This window comes from Cololabis saira, chromosome 12 (genome assembly GCF_033807715.1).
Source record: "Cololabis saira isolate AMF1-May2022 chromosome 12, fColSai1.1, whole genome shotgun sequence".
NCBI lineage: Eukaryota > Metazoa > Chordata > Actinopteri > Beloniformes > Belonidae > Cololabis > Cololabis saira.
The window spans coordinates 5725005-5745127 of record NC_084598.1 but is presented as its reverse complement, the minus strand read 5'-3'; the positions used below and the strand labels follow the sequence as shown (position 1 = coordinate 5745127).

Sequence of the window (20123 nt, the reverse complement as noted above, 5' to 3'; positions counted from 1 at the left end):
TGGAACAGAGTTGGTAAATCTGCCTTTTCCTTTTATTCACTGCAAGCTTGGAATGAGCTACAACACATACTCAACCTTAAATAATTACCCTCTCTTAACATGTTCAAACATATGTTAAAATCAGTTTTCACAGAACAATGTCATTGTTTTTAACCAAGTGCCATTATTTGTCATGAATTCTTTTTAGCTTTCTGATCCTTGTATGTTTTATGTTTGTTTGTTTCTTGTTTTGATATGTTTTAATTTTTTTGTAAAGTTACTTGTCCTTGTATGTATTTTCTTTTATAGGAAACTGAATTTATTTTTCTGCTGCCATCTTGACCAGGACTCCCTGGCAGAAAAGATATTGTATCTCAATGGGACTTTCCTGGATAAATAAAGGATAAAGAAAAAAAATCCACCGATAGCTGATCCAGCAGACGCCCGTGACCCTGAACAGGACTGAAGCAGGTGATGGATGGATGGATGGATGGATGGATGGATGGATGGTAGCAAAATGTAAAAAGAAACGTAAGCCTGTCTGTTTTCTAAATGTTTATTTTGGAAAATTGTGCAAGTGAGTAAATAAGACATAGTCTGCATGCTGAAACATGACATTTCTCAAAACTTTGAGCTAATTAAAAAAAATGCCTGAGGAAGCTTTTGGTTACTATGGCAATGGGCAAACCTTTACCAAATAATAATAATAATAATAACAATACATCATAGCGCCTTACAGGACACACAAAGACGTTTGACAATACAATACCACAGAAGAGAATAAAATAGAGCTAATTATTATTAAAAAAGAAACAACTAAAAATGAACCTTGAGCAGATTTTCATTTGCAGTAAACAGTTCTATCCCCAGGCTTAGAGGATGCGTGAGAGTGAAAGAGGAAGACGGAGAGAAACAAGAAAGGTGTGGGGACAAGAGGAAGAGAAAACCCGTAACTTTCACACTGAAAGCTGTTGGAAACTATAGAAAAGGAAGTAGAGTGGAGATGATATAACGGTGAGGGACAACCACCCATTCTGTGGAAAACCACGGAAGCAGAACTAAGAGTTGTTTTCTGTTGGATATTGTTGGAGGAAAGCTCACATTTCTATGCTGCATGAATAGGACTGATCTCCTTCTTTCTTCTTTTTTTTAAAAAAAAAAGCTTTGAGTTACTGAAGGATTTTCATTATACTTTTTCTTAAATGCTGTTCTTTCTTCATGAAATGTGTTTGACCCTTATGATTTTCATTTAGAAATTATGATTAAATGTGAAACTATTTTATTGTGAAGCACTTTTATCCCTGTATAGTATGAAAGAGGTATAGACAATAGATGGATGGATGAAGCTGCAGAATGTTTCCATCTAGTGGTAACAAGACAGAAGACATATTAGAGATCCAACCTGTTTCCAAACATCAGGATGATATAATATAAAAGACTATTCTTGTTGTAACAAATACATTGATTTCTCAAAGAAAGATCGATTTTTATTTCAAAATGACGAGCTGTATTAGCTGCATTAGAGAAAAAAATCCCACAAATGATGCATTTTACTCAAAATAACCCCCAGAGCATTGAGGAAACAAGTGTACTACATTATATTTTGATACTCAAAACAGTGATAACATTTCAAATACTTTTCTCAATAAATGAATGTTTTCAGTATATTCCAAAAATACCTGGACTGTACTACTGCGTAGTATAAAACAAACTAGAAGATTTAAAATGGACTTAAAGGCACTGTTTCACTGGAAACTAAATAATGCAGAAGAATTGTTTTATCCAGCTGAGAAAAATAAAGAAAATCTGTAAGTGACACTTTTCCTTTTTAGTTAGTGGTCTATTGATAACGTGCAGGTGTTGTGTCCCAGTAACTCCGGCGATGTCATGCTCCTCCCAACAACGAGCTTTAAAATACATGTTATTTATCTTTACTCTGTAGTTATTAAGTTTAACAGTAAACTGTGACCTGCTCATTTTACAGTCCGTCATCCTCACTGCCTCGCATAGCCGTGGGGCTGCAGCGCCCCCTGCTGGATCAGTGTGCCATAGCACCCCCACCAGTTGACCAAAAAACCCTAATGAGTAAATGCAACAATAAACGTCTTAAATGTTTTTTAAAAATCTTGCAGTTTGTTGTATAAACAATATAGATGGTTTAATGCAGTTTCTTAATAATGAAAAATACTTTTCAAAACGTGTTTGATTACACTGTGCATTGTGGGTATCTCTCTGGATGTCGTAGGGCTGTCTTGGTTGACACGCCTCTGCGACATCGCATGGAGGAAGGGGACAGTACCGCTGGAGTGGCAAACCGGGGTGGTGGTCCCTCTGTTTAAAAAGGGGGACCGGAGAGTGTGTTCCAACTATAGGGGGATCACACTTCTCAGCCTCCCCGGGAAAGTCTACGCCAGGGTACTGGAGAGGAGATTACGGCCGATTGTTGAACCTCGGATTCAGGAGGAACAATGCGGTTTTCGTCCCGGTCGTGGAACACTGGACCAGCTCTACACCCTCCGCAGGGTGCTCGAGGGTTCATGGGAATTTGCCCAACCAGTCTACATGTGCTTTGTGGATCTGGAGAAGGCATTTGACCTTGTCCCTCGTGCCATTCTGTGGGGGGTGCTCGGTGAGTATGGAGTCCGGGGCCCTCTATTAAGGGCTGTCCGGTCTCTGTATGATCGAAGCAGGAGTTTGGTTCGCATTGCCGGCAGTAAGTCAGACTTGTTCCCGGTGCATGTTGGACTCCGGCAGGGCTGCCCTTCGTCACCGGTCCTGTTCATAATTTTTATGGACAGGATTTCTAGGCGCAGCCAGGGGCCGGAGGGGATCCGGTTTGGGAACCTCAGGATTTCATCTCTGCTTTTTGCAGATGATATTGTCCTGTTGGCTTCATCGGACCAGGACCTTGAGCATGTGCTGGGGTTTGAATCCGAGTGTGAAGCGGCAGGGATGAGAATCAGCACCTCCAAGACCGAGGCCATGGTTCTCCACCGGGAAAGGGTGGCATGCCTTCTCCAGGTGGGTGGGGAAGTCCTGCCTCAAGTGGAGGAGTTCAAGTATCTCGGAATCTTGTTCAAGAGTGACGGAAAGATGAAGCGTGGGATTGAAAGACGGATCGGTGCAGCGTCCGCAGTTATGCGGTCGCTGTACCGGACCGTCGTGGTGAAGAGGGAGCCGAGTCGAAAGACGAAGCTCTCAATTTACCGGTCAATCTACGCACCTACCCTCACCTATGGTCATGAACTTTGGGTAGTGACCGAAAGGACAAGATCGCGGATACAAGCGGCTGAGATGAGTTTCCTCCGCAGGGTGGCTGGACGCTCCCTTAGAGATAGGGTGAGGAGTTCGATCTGGGAGTCTAAAAACAAATGAGGACAAGGCAAGAGGAGGCAAGTGGAGGCGAGTGGAGGCGTGGCGAGTAGGTGCTAGTATAAAAGCGCCATATGTCTCTCGGCTGGCCTGGGAACGTCTCGGACTCCCCTAGGAAGAGCTGGAGGAAGCGTCTAGGGTGAGGGAAGTCTGGGCAACTCTGCTAGGACTGCTGCCCCCGCCACCCGGTTATGGATAAAGCAGAAGAAAATGGATGGATGGATGGATTGTGGTTATCAGACATTATACGAAGTAGCCACGCATGTTTAAGCTGCGCATGGTGGCTTGAATCGAGACACATATTTCACTGCAGAATGTCTAAGCTATAGACATGAAGGCTCTCATGAAAGACTTCCTATCCATGACAGCTGAGCGTCAGTCCGTGTTTGGAGTTCGGAAGAGGGTTAACGTAACTGCAGCTGCTGCCGAGCAGTGTCATTAGGTCCATGTTTTTTTTTGTTGTTTTTTGCCACAAATCCAAGCTCTTGTTCATGTCATCAGTTAAGATAAGTAGGTTGATTTGATGCTTGTTTGGTAGATGCTTTTGTGGAAGTCAGCTAAATTTCAATACTTGAAATAAGTAGCCTTTGTTTTAGTGACAATATCAAAAATGTAACAGAGAACAGATGTCTTCAAAAAGTATGATAGTTACTAAACGTATTTGTATGCTAAAAAAGAAGGTTCGTATGTTTCAAAGGTTATAGACCAAGCAAACGCTGTAATGTTATGAATTTTCTTGGTTGTTGTGGTAAATGACAAAATGAATGTGTATGAAACAGAATGATCAAGTTCCCACCATTATGTTAAGTTAAAATGCACTTGTCTACAATATTTGGTTTACATTAGCCTGCAAAAATTGTGTGGTGTTTAAATATTGTGGGTGTGTATTTGGAAACCCTTCTTCAGCACCCCCAACCCAAATCCTCTTCCCAAGGCCTCCCAGACTCGCTCCTCTCTTTCATAGCGCTCCTGTTGCTCTGGGCAACAGTCTGCAGGAAGGACAGTTCAAAGTTTTTCATCTGCAAAACAAACAGTCGCACATTACAGAAAATGTCTACAACAAAAAGCAGAAAAGTGTCACAGAGAACATTTTTGAGTGTCAAAAAAAAGTGCAGGCTTCTCTCACCAGTAGAGGCTGCTGTGTGCCGTCTGCTCGCTCTGATTTGGAGGAAGATGGTGAAGGTGTCATAAGCGAACAGGAGACCAGCGACCAAACCAAACGCCTGAGAAAAATATCACAGTCAGAACTTTTGTGGAAAGGGTCTCAAACACTCCGGACCACTGCTACTAGGGCTGGGCGATATGGACCAAAAGTCATATCTCGATATTTTCTAGCTAAATGGCGATACTCGATATATATCAATATTTTTTCTGTGACATAATTGGGGTTTCCCCCAAAGCATTACAGCATAGCTTCTCTGTTAGCTTCATTTTTTTCTGAGGCAAACCCTTAAAAAAACAGTAATTTTTAATACAAAGCCTCGTGCCAAATGTCACACAGGTTCCTTTATTAACAGAGGTCTGCACAATATCAAAATGTATAAAATAAATGAAATAAACTGCCTGCATATATAGAATAAAAATGCTTCTTGAATAAAATAAAACAAATATCCCTTTCCTGCATAAAAATTTAATTAAAATACACTGTGCAATTAATACAATGTAGACAGTAACAGGCAGACTTTTCTACTGAGGTTGACAGTTGTGCAAATAACAAAACATTCGTGCAAATCTCAAATAAAACATTCAAGTCAATTTGTCACAAAATAAGCCATATCAAAATCATAAAAAAAAAAAAATTTTTAATCGTTATAAACAATATTGTCTCGTACCATATCGCGTTTGAAAATATATCGATATATATTAAAATCTCGATATATCGCCCAGCCCTAACTGCTACACAGACATAAAAGACACATATCACTGCTCCCTGCTTCATCTCATCTCAACCTGCAAGCAGAAATGGAAAAACCTCTAAGCCTGTGGTAACGACGGTGAAGAGAACTGAAGGGTCAAAGCTGCAGGTGCAAGGCTGTTTCGACTGCACCCATTGGATTGTTTTTGACGCTGTGGCCACAGACTTGTAGTTCTCGATACTGGTCTTGGTCTCAAGACCACTTTTTGTGGTCTCGGTCTTGTCTCAGGTCTCTCGGTCTCGCCATGTCTCAGACTCGGATCATTGAGATGCCGTTGCTCACCAAGGTGACAGAATCTGGTGATCACCAGTTTTCCCTTTTGTTAATGTACAGTTTTGTAATCTATTTGTATTTTGTATTTGATTTAATGTTTTGGTGCATCTGCATGTATATCTGGATTTAGTTACAGTTTTGTGTTTACAACGGCCTTGTTTGAATAAATATATGAATAATATTTTGCACATCGTTGTGATTGATTAAGCATCAGGTCCATTTCAGTGATGCTCATATATGGTTTAATTTGATTACTAGAATGGTAAATAATGCAATTTCAAGTCGATAATTGTGTGTATCTTTAATATTTAAAATTCATTAAAAGTTTCATCTACAAATTCAGTCCAATTTATATAAGTAACATTTACTATCCATGACTTTTCTGAGGTGGAGGGGGGTGTTGGAGGCTGGTTATTCTGTTAGGGGACTAGTTAGGGACTAGTTAGTAGTTTCTGAGGTGGAGGGGGTGTTGGAGGCTGGTTATTCTGCTAGAGGACTAGTTAGGGACTAGTTAGTAGTCGTGTAAATCATTAAAAGTACTGGAGTCAATCCTCCAATAGTGTGGAAATAGCGGTAGTGCAGTAACCACACATATCTACGACGGAGTAATAGGGCCAAACTAAGACAAAAAATAAAAAATAAAGTCATAATAATATGAGAATAAAGTCATAATATTACGAGAATAAAGTCGTAATATTAAATATATTATAAATATATAAATAGAACTTCACAAGATGCTCAATATTCCTCATTTTAACACAGGGAGAAGATGCTCTTCCTGTTAGAGTTCTCATAAATTATATTCTCATAATATTACGATTTTATTCTCGTAATATTACGACTTTATTATCGTAATATTACGACTTTATTCTTGTAATGTTACGACTTTATTCTATTACGAATTTATTCTCGCAACATTATGACTTTATTCTCGTAATGTTACGACTTTATTTTCACAATATTATGACTTTATTCTATTACGACTTTATTCTCGCAACATTATGACTTTATACTCGTAATGTTACGACTTTATTCTCATAATATTATGACTTTATTCTCGTAATTTCCCTTTTTTTTGTCTTAGTTTGGCCCTAATACTCCGTTGTACGTTTCTGATCTCAGTTGATGGATGAAAACATTTATAGTGAGTTCAACATAAGACATCCACTTCTCTGTGTTATTGTGCTGTAGTTGAATACAACGTCATATGAATGTCTCGGTCTCGGTCTCGGTCTCTGTCTTGAGCTGAACTAGTCTTGGTCTTGATACTCTCTGGTGTTGGTAGTGTCTTGGTCTCGGTTTAGGTGGTCTTGACTAAAAGTCTACTGTGGCCACGGACTCAGTGAACAGACGTCTTACACCAGTGTTGTGGTTTGTGTTCGCCTGTAGGGGGAGCTGTGGAGCAGTGGTTCAGATGATTGGCAGCAGAGCCACATCCAGCTGCACAGTAATAAACAAGGACAGATAACAGACTTGCCAAGTACAAATGAGATCCATGACATAACCTGTTGACGCGAAATGAACATAAGTGGCATCATTTGGATTAAAAAGAAGAGTGTGGGTGCTGCAGTGTATGAAGTGTCTTGATTAAACGTTAATCATGAGTGATGCATTTTATTCACTTTTGGCATCCAGAGACAGAGGACCTGGAAGAGAAGTTAGATTTTCTGATTTTCTTATGCTTCTTTTCTCATTAGTTTTGACTGGAAGTGGCTGACAGTGTCAGCTTTCCAACTTAGACGGTGTAGGTGTCCTAACCATGTGGAAATCAGCGATCAAACCAAACACCTGACAAAAATATCACAGTCAAAACGTATAAACATTCACCGGTCCCATAAAACACCCAATAACTACATCAATACAAAACAGAATTCATGAAAATCTGTGATAAATGCTTTCTTCCTAAACATTTTTTGTTGTTTAACAATTAAGTGCTATGGATGCAATGACTAAGAGCGGATCTGTTTCTGTTTTCTGGGTGCAGAAGTGACACGGTTGGTTTCAAAAGTGTTTCAACAGACGAGCAACTCTAAACATAGACCATGGCAGCCACAGCAGAGGACGGGGGGTGGAGGGCAGTCTTACCTGAAGTAAACAGACATTTCACTGACAGAAGAACTTCTGCAGTCTAGTGACTCTCAAGTGATTGAGCATATGTTGGGCCTTTTTTATGCTTTTATTGAGGTTTACAAATACAGCAGTTGTCCTGTGAAGTCTGGATAATGCTCCACATTTGGTGACATGAGCAGACACACAAGAATAGGACGTGGGCTTTGAATTTCAGATGTTTTTTTCAGTGCTTTCTTGCTTAAACAGGCAGCATAAGCTGCCACTCTCTGAGCTAGAGGTTTTAGGTTGCTTTGGGAACATTTAAACCCGTAGCTTGTCTGGGGTCTGTGTGTTAGGAAAGCTGTTTTTTTCTTTCAGGATTTGGGGGACTTATTCTGGGCCATGCAAATAGATGCGTCACTTTTCCTGTTTATGATTTTCCAAGATCCACTCAACCTGAATGAAAAAGTGAAGACTTGGTCTTAAATTGTAGCTTGTGATTGTGGGTCTGAAAGAACCTAATGATACCAAAGGTTGTGCAGTTTACTCTGAGTAGGTGCAGGATGGAAACATGGGATGCAAACTAACTGCTCAACATTGGTGATGATTACTGTATGAGGGTAGGGCTGGGCGATATATCGAGATTTTAACATATATCGATATATTTTCAAACGCGATTTGGTACGAGACAATATCGTTTATAACGATTATTAAAAAAAAAAAAAAAAAGATTTTTTTTTATAATTTTGATATAGCTTATTTTGTGACAAATTGACTTGAATGTTTTATTTGAGATTTGCACAAATGTTTTGTTATTTGCACAACTGTCAACCTCAGTGGAAAAGTCTGCCTGTTACTGTCTACATTGTATTAATTGCACAGTGTATTTTAATTTAATTGTTATGCAGGAAAGGGATATTTGTTTTATTTTATTCAAGAAGCATTTTTATTCTATATATGCAGGCAGTTTATCATTTCATTTGTTTTATACATTTTGATATTGTGCAGACCTCTGTTAATAAAGGAACCTGTGTGACATTTGGCACGAGGCTTTGTATTAAAACTGACTGTTTGTTTAAGGGTTTTCCTCAGAAAAAAATGAAGCTAACAGAGATGCTATGCTATAATGCTTTGCATGACCCCAATTATGGCACAGAAAAAATATCGATATATATCGAGTATCGCCATTCAGCTAGAAAATATCGAGATATGACTTTTGGTCCATATCGCCCAGCCCTATATGGGGGTATCGTAGTGATTACAACATTTGATCACCAATACCTTAGTTTCAATATCTATAACTGTAACTGGTCTGCACATCGACTGGAGAAATATGCAACATGGTAAACAGTAATCAAAATAAACAACAAGACTTGAATCTGAATGCAGTTTCATAATCAGACTACAGGTTGAGTCGTGTCTTCACTGACCCCGGCTGCGATTCCTGCATCGTCCCCAAATCCAACAATGACGATGATTGACGTGATCATGTAAACGACAGCACCGATAATAGCCCGAAGAAAATCCTGCACAGAAGAGGGAAGCACAAGATGAAGCTTTATGCAACTTAGCACCATAGGTGTCAAATGTATTCACATTCATTACTCAGGTAGAAGTATAGATACTAGAGTTTAAAAATACTCCTGTAGAAGTTGAAGTATCAATTCAAGTTTTTTACTCAAGTAAAAGTATAAAAGTACTGGTTTCAAAACTACTTAAAGTATAAAAGTAAAAGTAATGTAAGGGGGAAAAAAGCCATTAAGGACAAAAGCCATTGAAAATGAATGTATCTTAGTATAATGCAAATATATTAAAGAAGCATATATGTGTACTATTGAGCATTAACATGTGTTTCAGAGAGCAGGAGATATGATGACTAGTTGCCTATAAGTATTGTAATGGTGCAAAAAGTCAAACTTCAGAGGCATGTTATCATTTATCCTAACCTTTATTGGAATGTACATCCAAGTTTAGTTGCAGGAATCTGAGGGAACGGATGTAAGAACAAAACTGGACAAGAACATCTGAAACAACCACAACCAAATTCACTCTGTCCGGATGGAGCAATTTAACTGGATAGTTTTTTTTTAAAGGCCCAAATGAAATAGAGTAACGAGGCTGTTTTTAAAATGTAAGGAGTAAAAAGTACAGATAATTGTGTGAAAATGTAAGGAGTAAAAGTAAAAAGTCGTCTGAAAAATAATTACTCCAGTGAAGTATAGATAACCAAAATTTCTACTTAAGTAAGGTAACGAAGTATTTGTACTTCGTTACTTGACACCTCTGCTTAGCACACGTCTTACATCCATCAGTGTGTTCATAGAACTCACAGTCCAGAGCCAGTTGACCGCTGTCAACTGCTTGTCCAACTGCATCATGAAGACGACAAAGAGGACCAGAGCGAAGATCATCTCGGTGATGGCAACTACAATGTAGCCTCCAAACTGAGATACAGCGTAGCAGATGATGATGATGAGACTGATGATCTATGGTAGATGTCAGAGGAGATGAAGAAAACAACAAAGATCTTCACAGATTAATCACAGCGCCAACATTTGTGCCCTTAATTCTTCAGCTTTATGACTCTTAGTTTATTTTTGATTATATTATTTAATCAGAACGCAGATCAACAGAAACTGGTCTAAAACAGGACCAGCAGCAGTACTGCAGACAATAATCTGTGTCCATTTAAAAGTTGTGTAGCAAAATGCAGAACCCACAACTAGGCCTGTGTTGAAAAAATCGAATTCCCAATTCTAAATCGATTTTCATATTAATTCCTAAAAATCGATTCATATGTCTAAAGATCGATTTTTTTAAAAAAAAATTTTATTTATTTATGTATTTTTTTTTTTCATCATTACATTACAACTTTTGGTTATTTTTTTGTTTATCCCCAAAAAAGGAATGTTTTGTTGGACACTAGAATAACTGGTGCCATGTTTTTGCCTTTAAATATGTTTAAAGGTATGAAAACATTAAAGTGTTAGGTTATAATTGCATAAATTGTCTATATTGCATTACTTTATATACTGTCATGGGGTTACATTTGCAAAAAATGCTAAAAACACAAAAATTTAAAACCAAAATAGACCGAAAATGGAACAAATAAAAACGGAATGTGGGAAAAACTAAAAGCGATTTCCTCCGTCTCTGTTTCCTCCCTGGATCTGTTTGGTAATTCTGACCCACAGGATGTTTCTGAAAGCAGTTCTATCAGCATTCTGGGAGCTGATTGGTCCTTACAGCATCATTAGCTGCCAATACTTGCTGTTGAATCTCAATATAATACTAGTATTAATATGTTGCATAACTACAGTCATATAATTCATGCAACAGCTCAAAAAACAGTTTTAATAACACTAACCCAAATCAATATCAGAATCGAATCGAATCGGATCGAATCAAATCTTGATAATCGATTCTGAATCTTAAGAATCGGAATCAAATCGATTCTTGACATTTGAATCGATCCCCAGCCCTACCCACAACACTCCAATATGCCAGAACAGTCAGTTTTATTAAGGAAGAATCTTTTCAGAGGTGGCGCAGCTGGTAGTGCCGCTGCCTCACAGCTAGAACGTCTGGGTTCAATCCTGGCCGGGGACACTGTGGGTGTTGAGGGGCGTGTTTACTTCCTCATGTCCTCAGCACCCATATCCCTGGGTGGGGTTGGCGAAAGGGCTTCTGTGTGGAGTTTGCATGTTCTCCCATGTTTTCTCCCGAGGGGGCGGGACGGATCTGGCCGGTGCTACGTCTGGCCCTGTTGGGTGGTTCACTCCACAAGCAAGAAAGAGGGCCCTCCCGGGGATTAAAATATATTAATGAAGAAAAAGAAAGGCCACAGTAACTCAAATAACGACTCGTTGCATTTCTGATCGCACAACACGTGGAACCTTGAGGCGGATGGTCTACAGCAGCAGAAGACCACACCAGGTCACTCCTGTTACCTAATAACAAGAAACTGAGGCTACAATTCACACACAAGAAGGAAAAACGTTGCCTGGTCTGATGAGTCTCCATTTCTGCTGCCACATTCAGATGGTCGGGTCAGAATTAGGCGTCAACAACATGAAAGCATGGATGGATCCATCCTGCCTCGTATCAACGGTCCAGGCTGGTGGTGGTGGTGTCATGGTGGGGGGGATGTTTTTCTGACCATGTCAATTCAATTCAATTCAATTCAATTTTATTTATATAGCGTCTAATACAACAGAGTTGTCTCTAGACGCTTTACAGAGACCCATACCCAGAACATGACCCCCGAGCAGATATTACATAAACAATGGCAGGTAAAAAACTCCCCTAGTGGGAGAAAAACCTTAAGCCAAACAGTGGCAAGGAAAAACTCCCCTTTAGGAGGGAAGAAACCTTGAGCAGGACCAGGCTCATCAGGGGGGACCCTCCTGCCGAGGGCCAGACTGGTGGGTCAGGGACGGCAACAGCACAGCAGGCAGGTGGAAGCAGCAACGGGATGACCGGGGGTGGGGACCGCAGGCCAGCACACAGCTCCCGAAGCTCCGGCCCAATCAGCAAGTCCCAGGTTGGGGTGCAGGGTCAGGAAAAGACTTGTGCTCCGTAATGCAAGCTACAAGCCACCCACGGCCACCTGCAGGACAAAAGAGAGAAAAGGGAGGAGAAGGGGGGGGGCAGCAACGGGATGACCAGGGGTGGGGACCGCAGGCCAGCACACAGCTCCCGAAGCTCCGGCCCAATCAGCAAGTCCCAGGTTGGGGTGCAGGGTCAGGGAAAGACTTGTGCTCCGTAATGCAAGCTACAAGCCACCCACGACCACCTGCAGGTTCCGGTGTCCGGCAAAGGATGCTGCAACATGGACAAAAGAGAGAAAAGGGAGGAGAAGGGGGGGCCAGCACAAGAAACTACAGGAGCGACTCTGACACACTAAAGTTTACACTACCTAGAGATTTACCAACACCAGCTAGAGGTTTACTAAACACTAACTATAGGCTTTACTAAACAGAAAGGTTTTAAGTTTAGTTTTAAAGGTGGAGGTGGAGTCAGCCTCCTTAACCCAGATTGGAAGTTGGTTCCAAAGTAATGGTGCCTGATAGCAGAACGCCCGCCCTCCAAATCTACATTTAGATACTCTAGGAACTACGAGTAAACCTGCACTCTGAGAACGGAGAGCTCTGACAGGAACATAAGGCACTATCAGGTCTTGCAAATAATGCGGAGCTAAGCCGTTTTGGGCTTTATACGCAAGTAATAAAATTTTAAATTGGATTCTGAATTTTACGGGTAACCAATGGAGCGACGCTAACACTGGAGAGACGTGGTCTCTCCTGCTGATTCCTGTCAGTACTCGTGCTGCTGCATTCTGGATCAGCTGGAGCCTATTCAGCAAATTACTTGGACATCCTGCTAACAACACATTACAGTAATCTAGTCTAGAAGATACAAACGCATGAACTAGTTTTTCTGCATCACTCTGTGAGAGGATTTTCCTAATCTTTGCAATATTACGGAGATGGAAAAAGGCTATTTTACAAACCTGATTGACATATGGTTTAAACGACAAATCCTGATCGAAAATAACACCAAGATTTCTCACAGTTGCACTGGAAGCCATCGCAACACCATCTAATCCCTTCCTAAGATGCTCTGGACCAAGAATGATAACCTCTGTTTTATCTGAATTTAGAAGCAGGAAATTTCTGGACATCCAGTCCTTGATGTCCCTAAGACATGCCTGAAGTTTAACTAACGGTTCTGTTTCATCCGGCTTCATAGACAGATAGAGCTGCGTATCATCAGCATAACAATGAAAGTGTATGCCGTGATTCTGGATTATACTTCCCAACGGCTGCATGTATAAACTGAACAAGATTGGCCCTAGCACTGAACCCTGCGGAACACCATAACAGACCCTTGACTGTTCTGAAGAAACCTCATGTACATGAACAAACTGGAACCTGTCAGATAGATATGATTTAAACCAACATAGAGCTGTCCCTTTAATCCCAACAACATGCTCTAACCTGTGCAGTAAAATGCCATGATCTATAGTGTCAAAAGCAGCACTGAGGTCCAGTAGAACCAGTATGGACACTAATCCCTTATCTGAGGCCATAAGGAGGTCATTCGTGACTCGAACAAGTGCTGTCTCTGTGCTATGATGCATTCTGAACCCTGACTGAAAGACTTCAAACAGATCATTTCTATACAAATAGTCACATAACTGGCTTGAAACTGCCTTTTCCAGAATTTTAGACACAAATGGAAGGTTGGAAATTGGTCTATAATTAGCTAAGGTGTCTGGGTCAAGAGAAGGTTTTTTAAGTAAAGGTTTAATTACTGCGACTTTGAAAACCTGTGGTACATATCCTAAACTTAGGGATAGGTTAATTTGGTCCAGTATTGTCGTACCAATAAGAGAAAAAACATGTTTGAATAGACGAGTCGGGATGGGGTCTAACATACATGTGGTTGACTTAGCTCTATTAACGAGTGAAGTCAGCTCAGGGAGGTCTATAGGATCAAAACAGTCTAGAGACAAGTCAGAGCCTAGGGAAGTCGCTAAAGCTGAAGAAACACCTACAACCGGCTGGTTGATTTCTTCTCTAATTCTCGCGATTTTACTGTTGAAGAAGCTCATAAAGTCCTCACTACTGAGAGCTGCAGGAATGCACGGCTCAACAGAGTTGTGACTCTTTGTCAGCCTGGCTACAGTGCTGAACAGAAAACGTGGGTTACTTTTGTTATCCTCTATCAGCGTTGAATAATAAGCTGTTCTGGCTTTGCGAATGGCTTTTTTATATACTATTAGAATATCTTTCCATTCACGATGAGAGTCTACAGACCTACAAGAGTACCACTTCCTTTCCATTTTACGCACGTTTTGTTTCAACATGCGGATATCTGAATTGTACCAGGGAGTTAAGCTCCTGTGGCTAGAAACCCTCCTTTTCAAAGGAGCAACTTCATCTAAAGCTGAATGCAACAAATCAGCAGTGTTACTAGCAAGGAAATCAACATCTGCAGAGGTAGAACCCAGGTCACTGGCCTCGACTACATCACTATTTCGCACTGTCGTAAGATAAGCAATGGCCTCCCTAAATTTAACAATAACTTCATCAGACAAACATCTGCTAAAATAATACCTCCTATTTTGCACTTCAACATCAACAAAATTAAATTCAAACGTTATTAAGTAATGGTCGGATAAAAGGGAGTTTACAGGTGACACCAACAGACCATCAGTTTCAACACCGTAGGTGAGAACGAGATCGAGAGTATGATTAAAACAGTGCGTCGGTTTATCCACTTTTTGTGAGATACCCATTGATTCTAGAAGAGAATCGAAGGCTAATTTAAGATTATCGCTTTCAACATCCATATGAATGTTAAAATCACCCACTATGATGAATTTATCTGTGCTGATCAATAATCCAGAAAGGAAATCTGAAAATTCAGACAAAAACTCCAGATACGCACCAGCAGGGGGCCGGTACACTACCACTAACACAACTGGCTTCTCTGATTTCCGGCTCGGAAATTTCAGACCAAGCATGAGGCTTTCAAATGTATTATAGTTGCACTTGGGTTCAATTTTTGTTTGGAGACCGGAGTTATAAATTGCTGCGACTCCTCCGCCTCGGCCCGTGCTTCTAGGAATGTGATGATTAAAGTAGCCGGGCGGAGTTGATTCATTCAAACTAACATACTCTTCCTCCTGTAACCATGTTTCTGTTAAGCAGAAAATATCACTCCTGCTCTCTGTAATTATATCATTTACTAACAGAGACTTAGAGCTTAATGATCGTATATTTAGTAGTCCGCATCTAATTTTTCGGTCTGTAATTGGTACCAAATGTGCATTGGTTTTAATTTTTACAAGGTTATCTTGGTTAACGCCTCTATAACGCTGCACCTGGTGAACTTTTGGAGGGCGGGGAACTGCAACCACTTCTATTTTGCTAGGCACCTGGCCAGAGTCGCCAATATCATGTAATCCTACAGTTTTAGAGTCGCTAATTACATAATGCAATCCTACAGTTTTGTTGGCAGGCGTTGGTCCTTGAGAAGCAACAGATGTGTCGCTGAGCCCTTTAAGACTACCCTTCCTCCGAACCGTCACCCAGCTGCCCTGCCTGGCCGGCTGCCGGGGAGCTGCAGGGGAGCGGTTACGCTCAGCTGCTACGGGCCGGTCCGCAGAGGATTCTATCGGACTATGGTCTAGTTGGCCAAACCGGACCTCTAACTGACTAAGCCTCGCCTCCAGCCCTGTTAAACTACAGCTCTGCATCCTGGCCTGGACCCTGCATTGTCAGGGGGAGTGTCTAATAACATTGGCCAGATTTCTAGACATAAGAGCTGCACCATCCCGGGTGGGATGAATGCCGTCCCTTCTAATCAGACCGGGCTTTCCCCAGAATGTCTCCCAGTTGTCAATAAAGTCCACGTCGTTTTCTGAACACCACTGAGACAACCAGCGGCGGAGCGAGAGCATGCGACTAAACATGTCATCGCTGGTCAGATTGGGATGTCCATCCCTTTATGACCACAGTGGACCATCTGCTAATGGCTACGTCCAGGAGGATAATGTGCCATGTCATAAAGCGTCAATCATCTCAGACTGGTTTCTTGGACATGATGATTACCGTATTGGCCTGAATATAAGATGGCGCCAGATATTTTTAAAGCGAATGCTGAACTTAACTCCCCAGGCCAAAGTGAACCCCTGTCACGGAGAAGAAAAATAAAAAATAATATAAGAAAGAAAAGAGAAGAAAATAAGAGAAGAGATAACAGAAAGTGGAGAAACGTAGCGACAATGTGGAGAAGTGTGTGTGTGGAAGTTCGGCAGGTAAACCGGCAGGTGAGAAGTTATGATGCAAACTTCAAGATAATGATTTGAATGAGGCAAAATAACATGCTTTTTCTCTCGAATATATTGTTATAATCATTTGTTTCAGATGTACTGTCATTATTTTCTGTATAAAAATTGAATTTGGTGTTCAAAAAGTCTTTCTTCAAACTTGAGTCTTGAAAAAGAGGGGGTCGTCTTATAATCGGGGTCGTCTTATATTCGGGACAATATGGTAGTTCACTACTCAAATGGCCTCCACAGTCACCAGATCTCAATCCAATAGAGCTCCTTTAGGATGTGGTGGAACAGGAGATTCACATCATGGATGTGCAGCCGACAAATCTGCAGCAACTGCGTGATGCTATCATGTCGATATGGACCAAACTCTCTGAGGAATATTTCCAGCTCCTTGTTAAATTTATGCCACGGAGGATTAAGGCAGTTCTGAAGGCAAAAGGGGGTCCAACCCAGTACTATGGTGTACCTAATAAAGCGGCCGGTGAGTGTATATCATCCACAGAAATTTCCTTAGACAGAACCCATGATGTCGCCATCCCTCTGGTTGAGAGGGCCCTCATGCCACTAAGGGAGACCCTGCTTGTTTTTGTAAATCGGGTAAATTGCTTCCACAATCCAGTGAGGGAGCCTCTGCTTCGACAGGGCTTTACCTCTGGCTCTACTGGCAAAACACAGAAACAGCTGATCACAGAGACGCATCCTCTGAGTACAATCAACATAAATCCGCAAAGCACGGACTGGGAACAGGGAGTTCAACCTCCTATGCTCCTCGGATGCAAAAAGGAGGAGGGTAAAAGCTTGTGACCTTAATTGACATTGAGCTGTAATCTGCAGGAATTATCTTTGGTAAATATGCTGCGTTTGGGCACAGAGAGACATTCCTGCCATCCAAAGCAAACTGAGCATATGAGGGATGAGCCGACAGCGCATGAAGATCACTGACTCGCTTAGCAGGAGAAAGAGAAAATTCAAATACACTGACTCAAAAGGCTCAAACCGAGAGCTACAAAGAGCATCCGGGACTAAGAACTGTTGGGGGGCAGGTCAGGATGTCAGCAGCATCTACCAGACATCCACACAGACAGGTGGAAGCAGCATTGGGATGATCAGAGGGGGGACTGCAGGCCAGCATGCAGCTCCTGAAGCTCCGGCCTGCAAACATGCTCAGAAGAGAAAAAGAGGGGGCAGACCGGCACAACAAACTACAAGAACACTTGACAACAATGATGGTTAAGAGATACTTATAATTAATAAATGAGAAATGAAGAGAAGAAGAGAGAGAGGAGAGAATGAGGGGTCTGCAGACACCTTTTAAAAATCTAACAAGACGATGAACCTGGTGTCACCCCGTCAAATCCAACATGACAGGCAGCTAATGTAGCCACGTAGACTTGATAAAATTTGATCAAACTTGATAGAATGTGAAAGGCATAATCTTGAAATAAATGGAAGGACTCAAGTAAACTGTAATATGCACTTGATACATGGTATAATACATAAATTAATGTACTTGAGAGTATGACCCTTAGAAGATGTACAATTTGTGCAAAAAAGTGAATCACATGAGAACTCTGCAGTGAAATTCAAACTAAAGCATTTCAAATGGTCGTCAAACACAGTACAAGAGTTTCCACACAGGGAGTGGATTTGTTCGTGGTTGGATGGACACTCACCACCACAGACTGCTGCTGTTGTCCCACTTTTTCCAACTTTTTCCAACAAGTTCTTCCAACAACTGTGTGTGCAGCTATTATTATGCACACATACTGTTTTTTATTTAACTAAACCCAACAGGGGAAGGGAGCAATGAGAATGTGAGGAAAATTCCTCCAGAGAGGAAAGTGATGTGTTGTATTATTGGTATTTAAACAGTACTTTTCTACATGCAGAAAGGTAGGGGGTACAAATGGAGAGACCAGGTTAAGTTAACATAGGAACTTGTATTTCTCATGTAAACACTACATTTTTGGCTTTTTGGTGGGTAAAAAAAAACAAAAAAACTGTTAAATAGAGGCGCGAATCCCGAACCCCGAACCTCTCATCCCTGTCATCAGGACCAGATTAACTCCAAAACGGGAAAAGAGAACTGAAATCACATTTCCTCCTGGACCAATAACGTTAACAACACCTGATTAACTAACTTAATATAATATGAAACACGGATCAGTAAAAAGGAAATAGAAAAAAAGGCATAAATTGCTCCACATCCCCAAACTTGGTTGCAGCGCGGGTGTCGTGCCAAAAAGTGATGTTCTGCCAGAATCTGATTTCTCCCCTGAAAATGGGTCTTTTCACCTACCAAAAATCTATTGAAGGCCAAATACAGTTAATGAAAGGTTGTTTCTACCTAAATATGATTTGATCTCATTCTTGAGCTTCATAATCTGAAAATCTGACGTTTTAGCGCTACCGCTCAACGGGCTGCTGTGCGCGCTCCCGCGGCCAGAAATCACATTCTGGCAGGAATCACTTTTTGGCATAACACCGGCGCTGACGTCACGAGGTGGGCGCGCACTTACTATTTCAGCTGCGAGGATCAAACCTTTCCTGGTGATCAGAAAACTCAGCTTCCCCAAGCAGTCCGAGCTGGACACGCGTGAATCTGCCATGTTCTAACTCACAAAGTGGACAAATGCTTTAAAAAAAAAAAAAGAAAGAAAAAGTTTGTTTTTGAGGCTTTTCGTTAGGATCCGCCTGCGCCTTGTCAGCTGCTGCCTCCGTCAGTGATGAATCAACTTCTCCTGAAGATTTCTGAGTAAATGAGCCGTAAAAGTGGTGAGGGAGGAGCGAGAGCGGGAACAGTGAGTCCAGCTCCACTTTCCTGTTTCCTACAGATCCTGGCAGGACGGGGTGTCAGGGAAAACGTGTGAGAGCTTGTGGGGGAAAAACAGAGGAAAGACGCAAAGAGGAGGTTAGGCAGGGCCGCCCCTGACCAAATTGGGGCCCTAAACGAAATGTTGGAGCCCCCCCACACCCGCCCACCCCGCCCCACATCCCCGCACCTCATCCCCGCACCTCTCCCCATCCCAAATGTATCATAGGTACAAAATGACCAAATAACCAGTACTCCGGTTTAAAAAAAAAATAAATCAGGGGGGGTGGTGGATTTTATCATATGGGGACAGATAATTTGTGCTGATTACAAATAATATAATATATTACAAAGCAGTGACCAAAACACCTGCAGAAATACTGCAGGAATGACATAGCAGCAGTTAAATGCAGCCTTCTGTAAGCTTTAAATATCCACTGGGCTTACATCAAATACATCAAAACACAACAATAAAAAACACTTTTCTGAACTTATCAATATGACTCTGTCCTTCACAGGATAAGTAACATGGATCACTGCAAAAAACTCAAAATAAGAATATTTGTCCTAGTTAAAATGTCTCATTTTTGTAAAAAAAAAATCTTATTACACTTAAAACAAGACTCATCACTGGAAAAAACAACAATTTTCACCTGTTTCAAGTACATTTTCACTTGAAATAAGTAGAAAAATCTGCCAGTGGAACAAGATTTTTTTTGCTTGTAATAAGAAGATAAATCTTGTTCCACTGGCAGATTTTCCTACTTATTTCAAGTGAAAATGTACTTGAAACAGGTGAAAATTGTCAAATAAGTTATTTTTCTGGTGATGACTCTAAATGTTGAAATATCAGTAAAACCACATTCATTGATTA

General features: G+C 41.1%; 2 protein-coding genes across 2 annotated transcripts; both read right to left on the bottom strand.

Moving 5' to 3' along the window:
- Positions 1-530: 530 nt before the first annotated feature.
- Positions 531-19272, bottom strand: LOC133456707 (proteolipid protein 2-like). The gene is made up of 5 exons (XM_061735250.1): positions 18957-19272; positions 9920-10075; positions 9020-9115; positions 4478-4574; positions 531-4370 (listed from the first exon to the last, which is right to left on the bottom strand). The coding sequence occupies exons 1-5, from the start codon at positions 19044-19046 to the stop codon at positions 4357-4359; spliced, it is 453 nt and encodes a 150-aa protein (XP_061591234.1). The 5' UTR covers positions 19047-19272; the 3' UTR covers positions 531-4356.
- Positions 11127-16087, bottom strand: LOC133456617 (uncharacterized). The gene is made up of 3 exons (XM_061735114.1): positions 15805-16087; positions 14275-15534; positions 11127-11198 (listed from the first exon to the last, which is right to left on the bottom strand). The coding sequence occupies exons 1-3, from the start codon at positions 15853-15855 to the stop codon at positions 11127-11129; spliced, it is 1383 nt and encodes a 460-aa protein (XP_061591098.1). The 5' UTR covers positions 15856-16087.
- Positions 19273-20123: the final 851 nt, after the last annotated feature.

Coding starts and splice junctions, on each gene's coding strand:
- LOC133456707 (XM_061735250.1), bottom strand. CDS start 19,046: ATGGCAGATTCACGCGTGTCCAGCTCGGACTGCTTGGGGAAGCTGAGT. Junction 10,076..18,956: donor TGATCCTCGCAGCTGAAATA/GTAAGTGCGCGC, acceptor CATCTACCATAG/ATCATCAGTCTCATCATCAT. Junction 9,116..9,919: donor CGGTCAACTGGCTCTGGACT/GTGAGTTCTATG, acceptor TCTTCTGTGCAG/GATTTTCTTCGGGCTATTAT.
- LOC133456617 (XM_061735114.1), bottom strand. CDS start 15,855: ATGCAGAGCTGTAGTTTAACAGGGCTGGAGGCGAGGCTTAGTCAGTTA. Junction 15,535..15,804: donor CGAGGCTTAGTCAGTTAGAG/GTCCGGTTTGGC, acceptor GACTCTGGCCAG/GTGCCTAGCAAAATAGAAGT. Junction 11,199..14,274: donor GTTTTCTGTTCAGCACTGTA/GCCAGGCTGACA, acceptor CAACACCCACAG/TGTCCCCGGCCAGGATTGAA.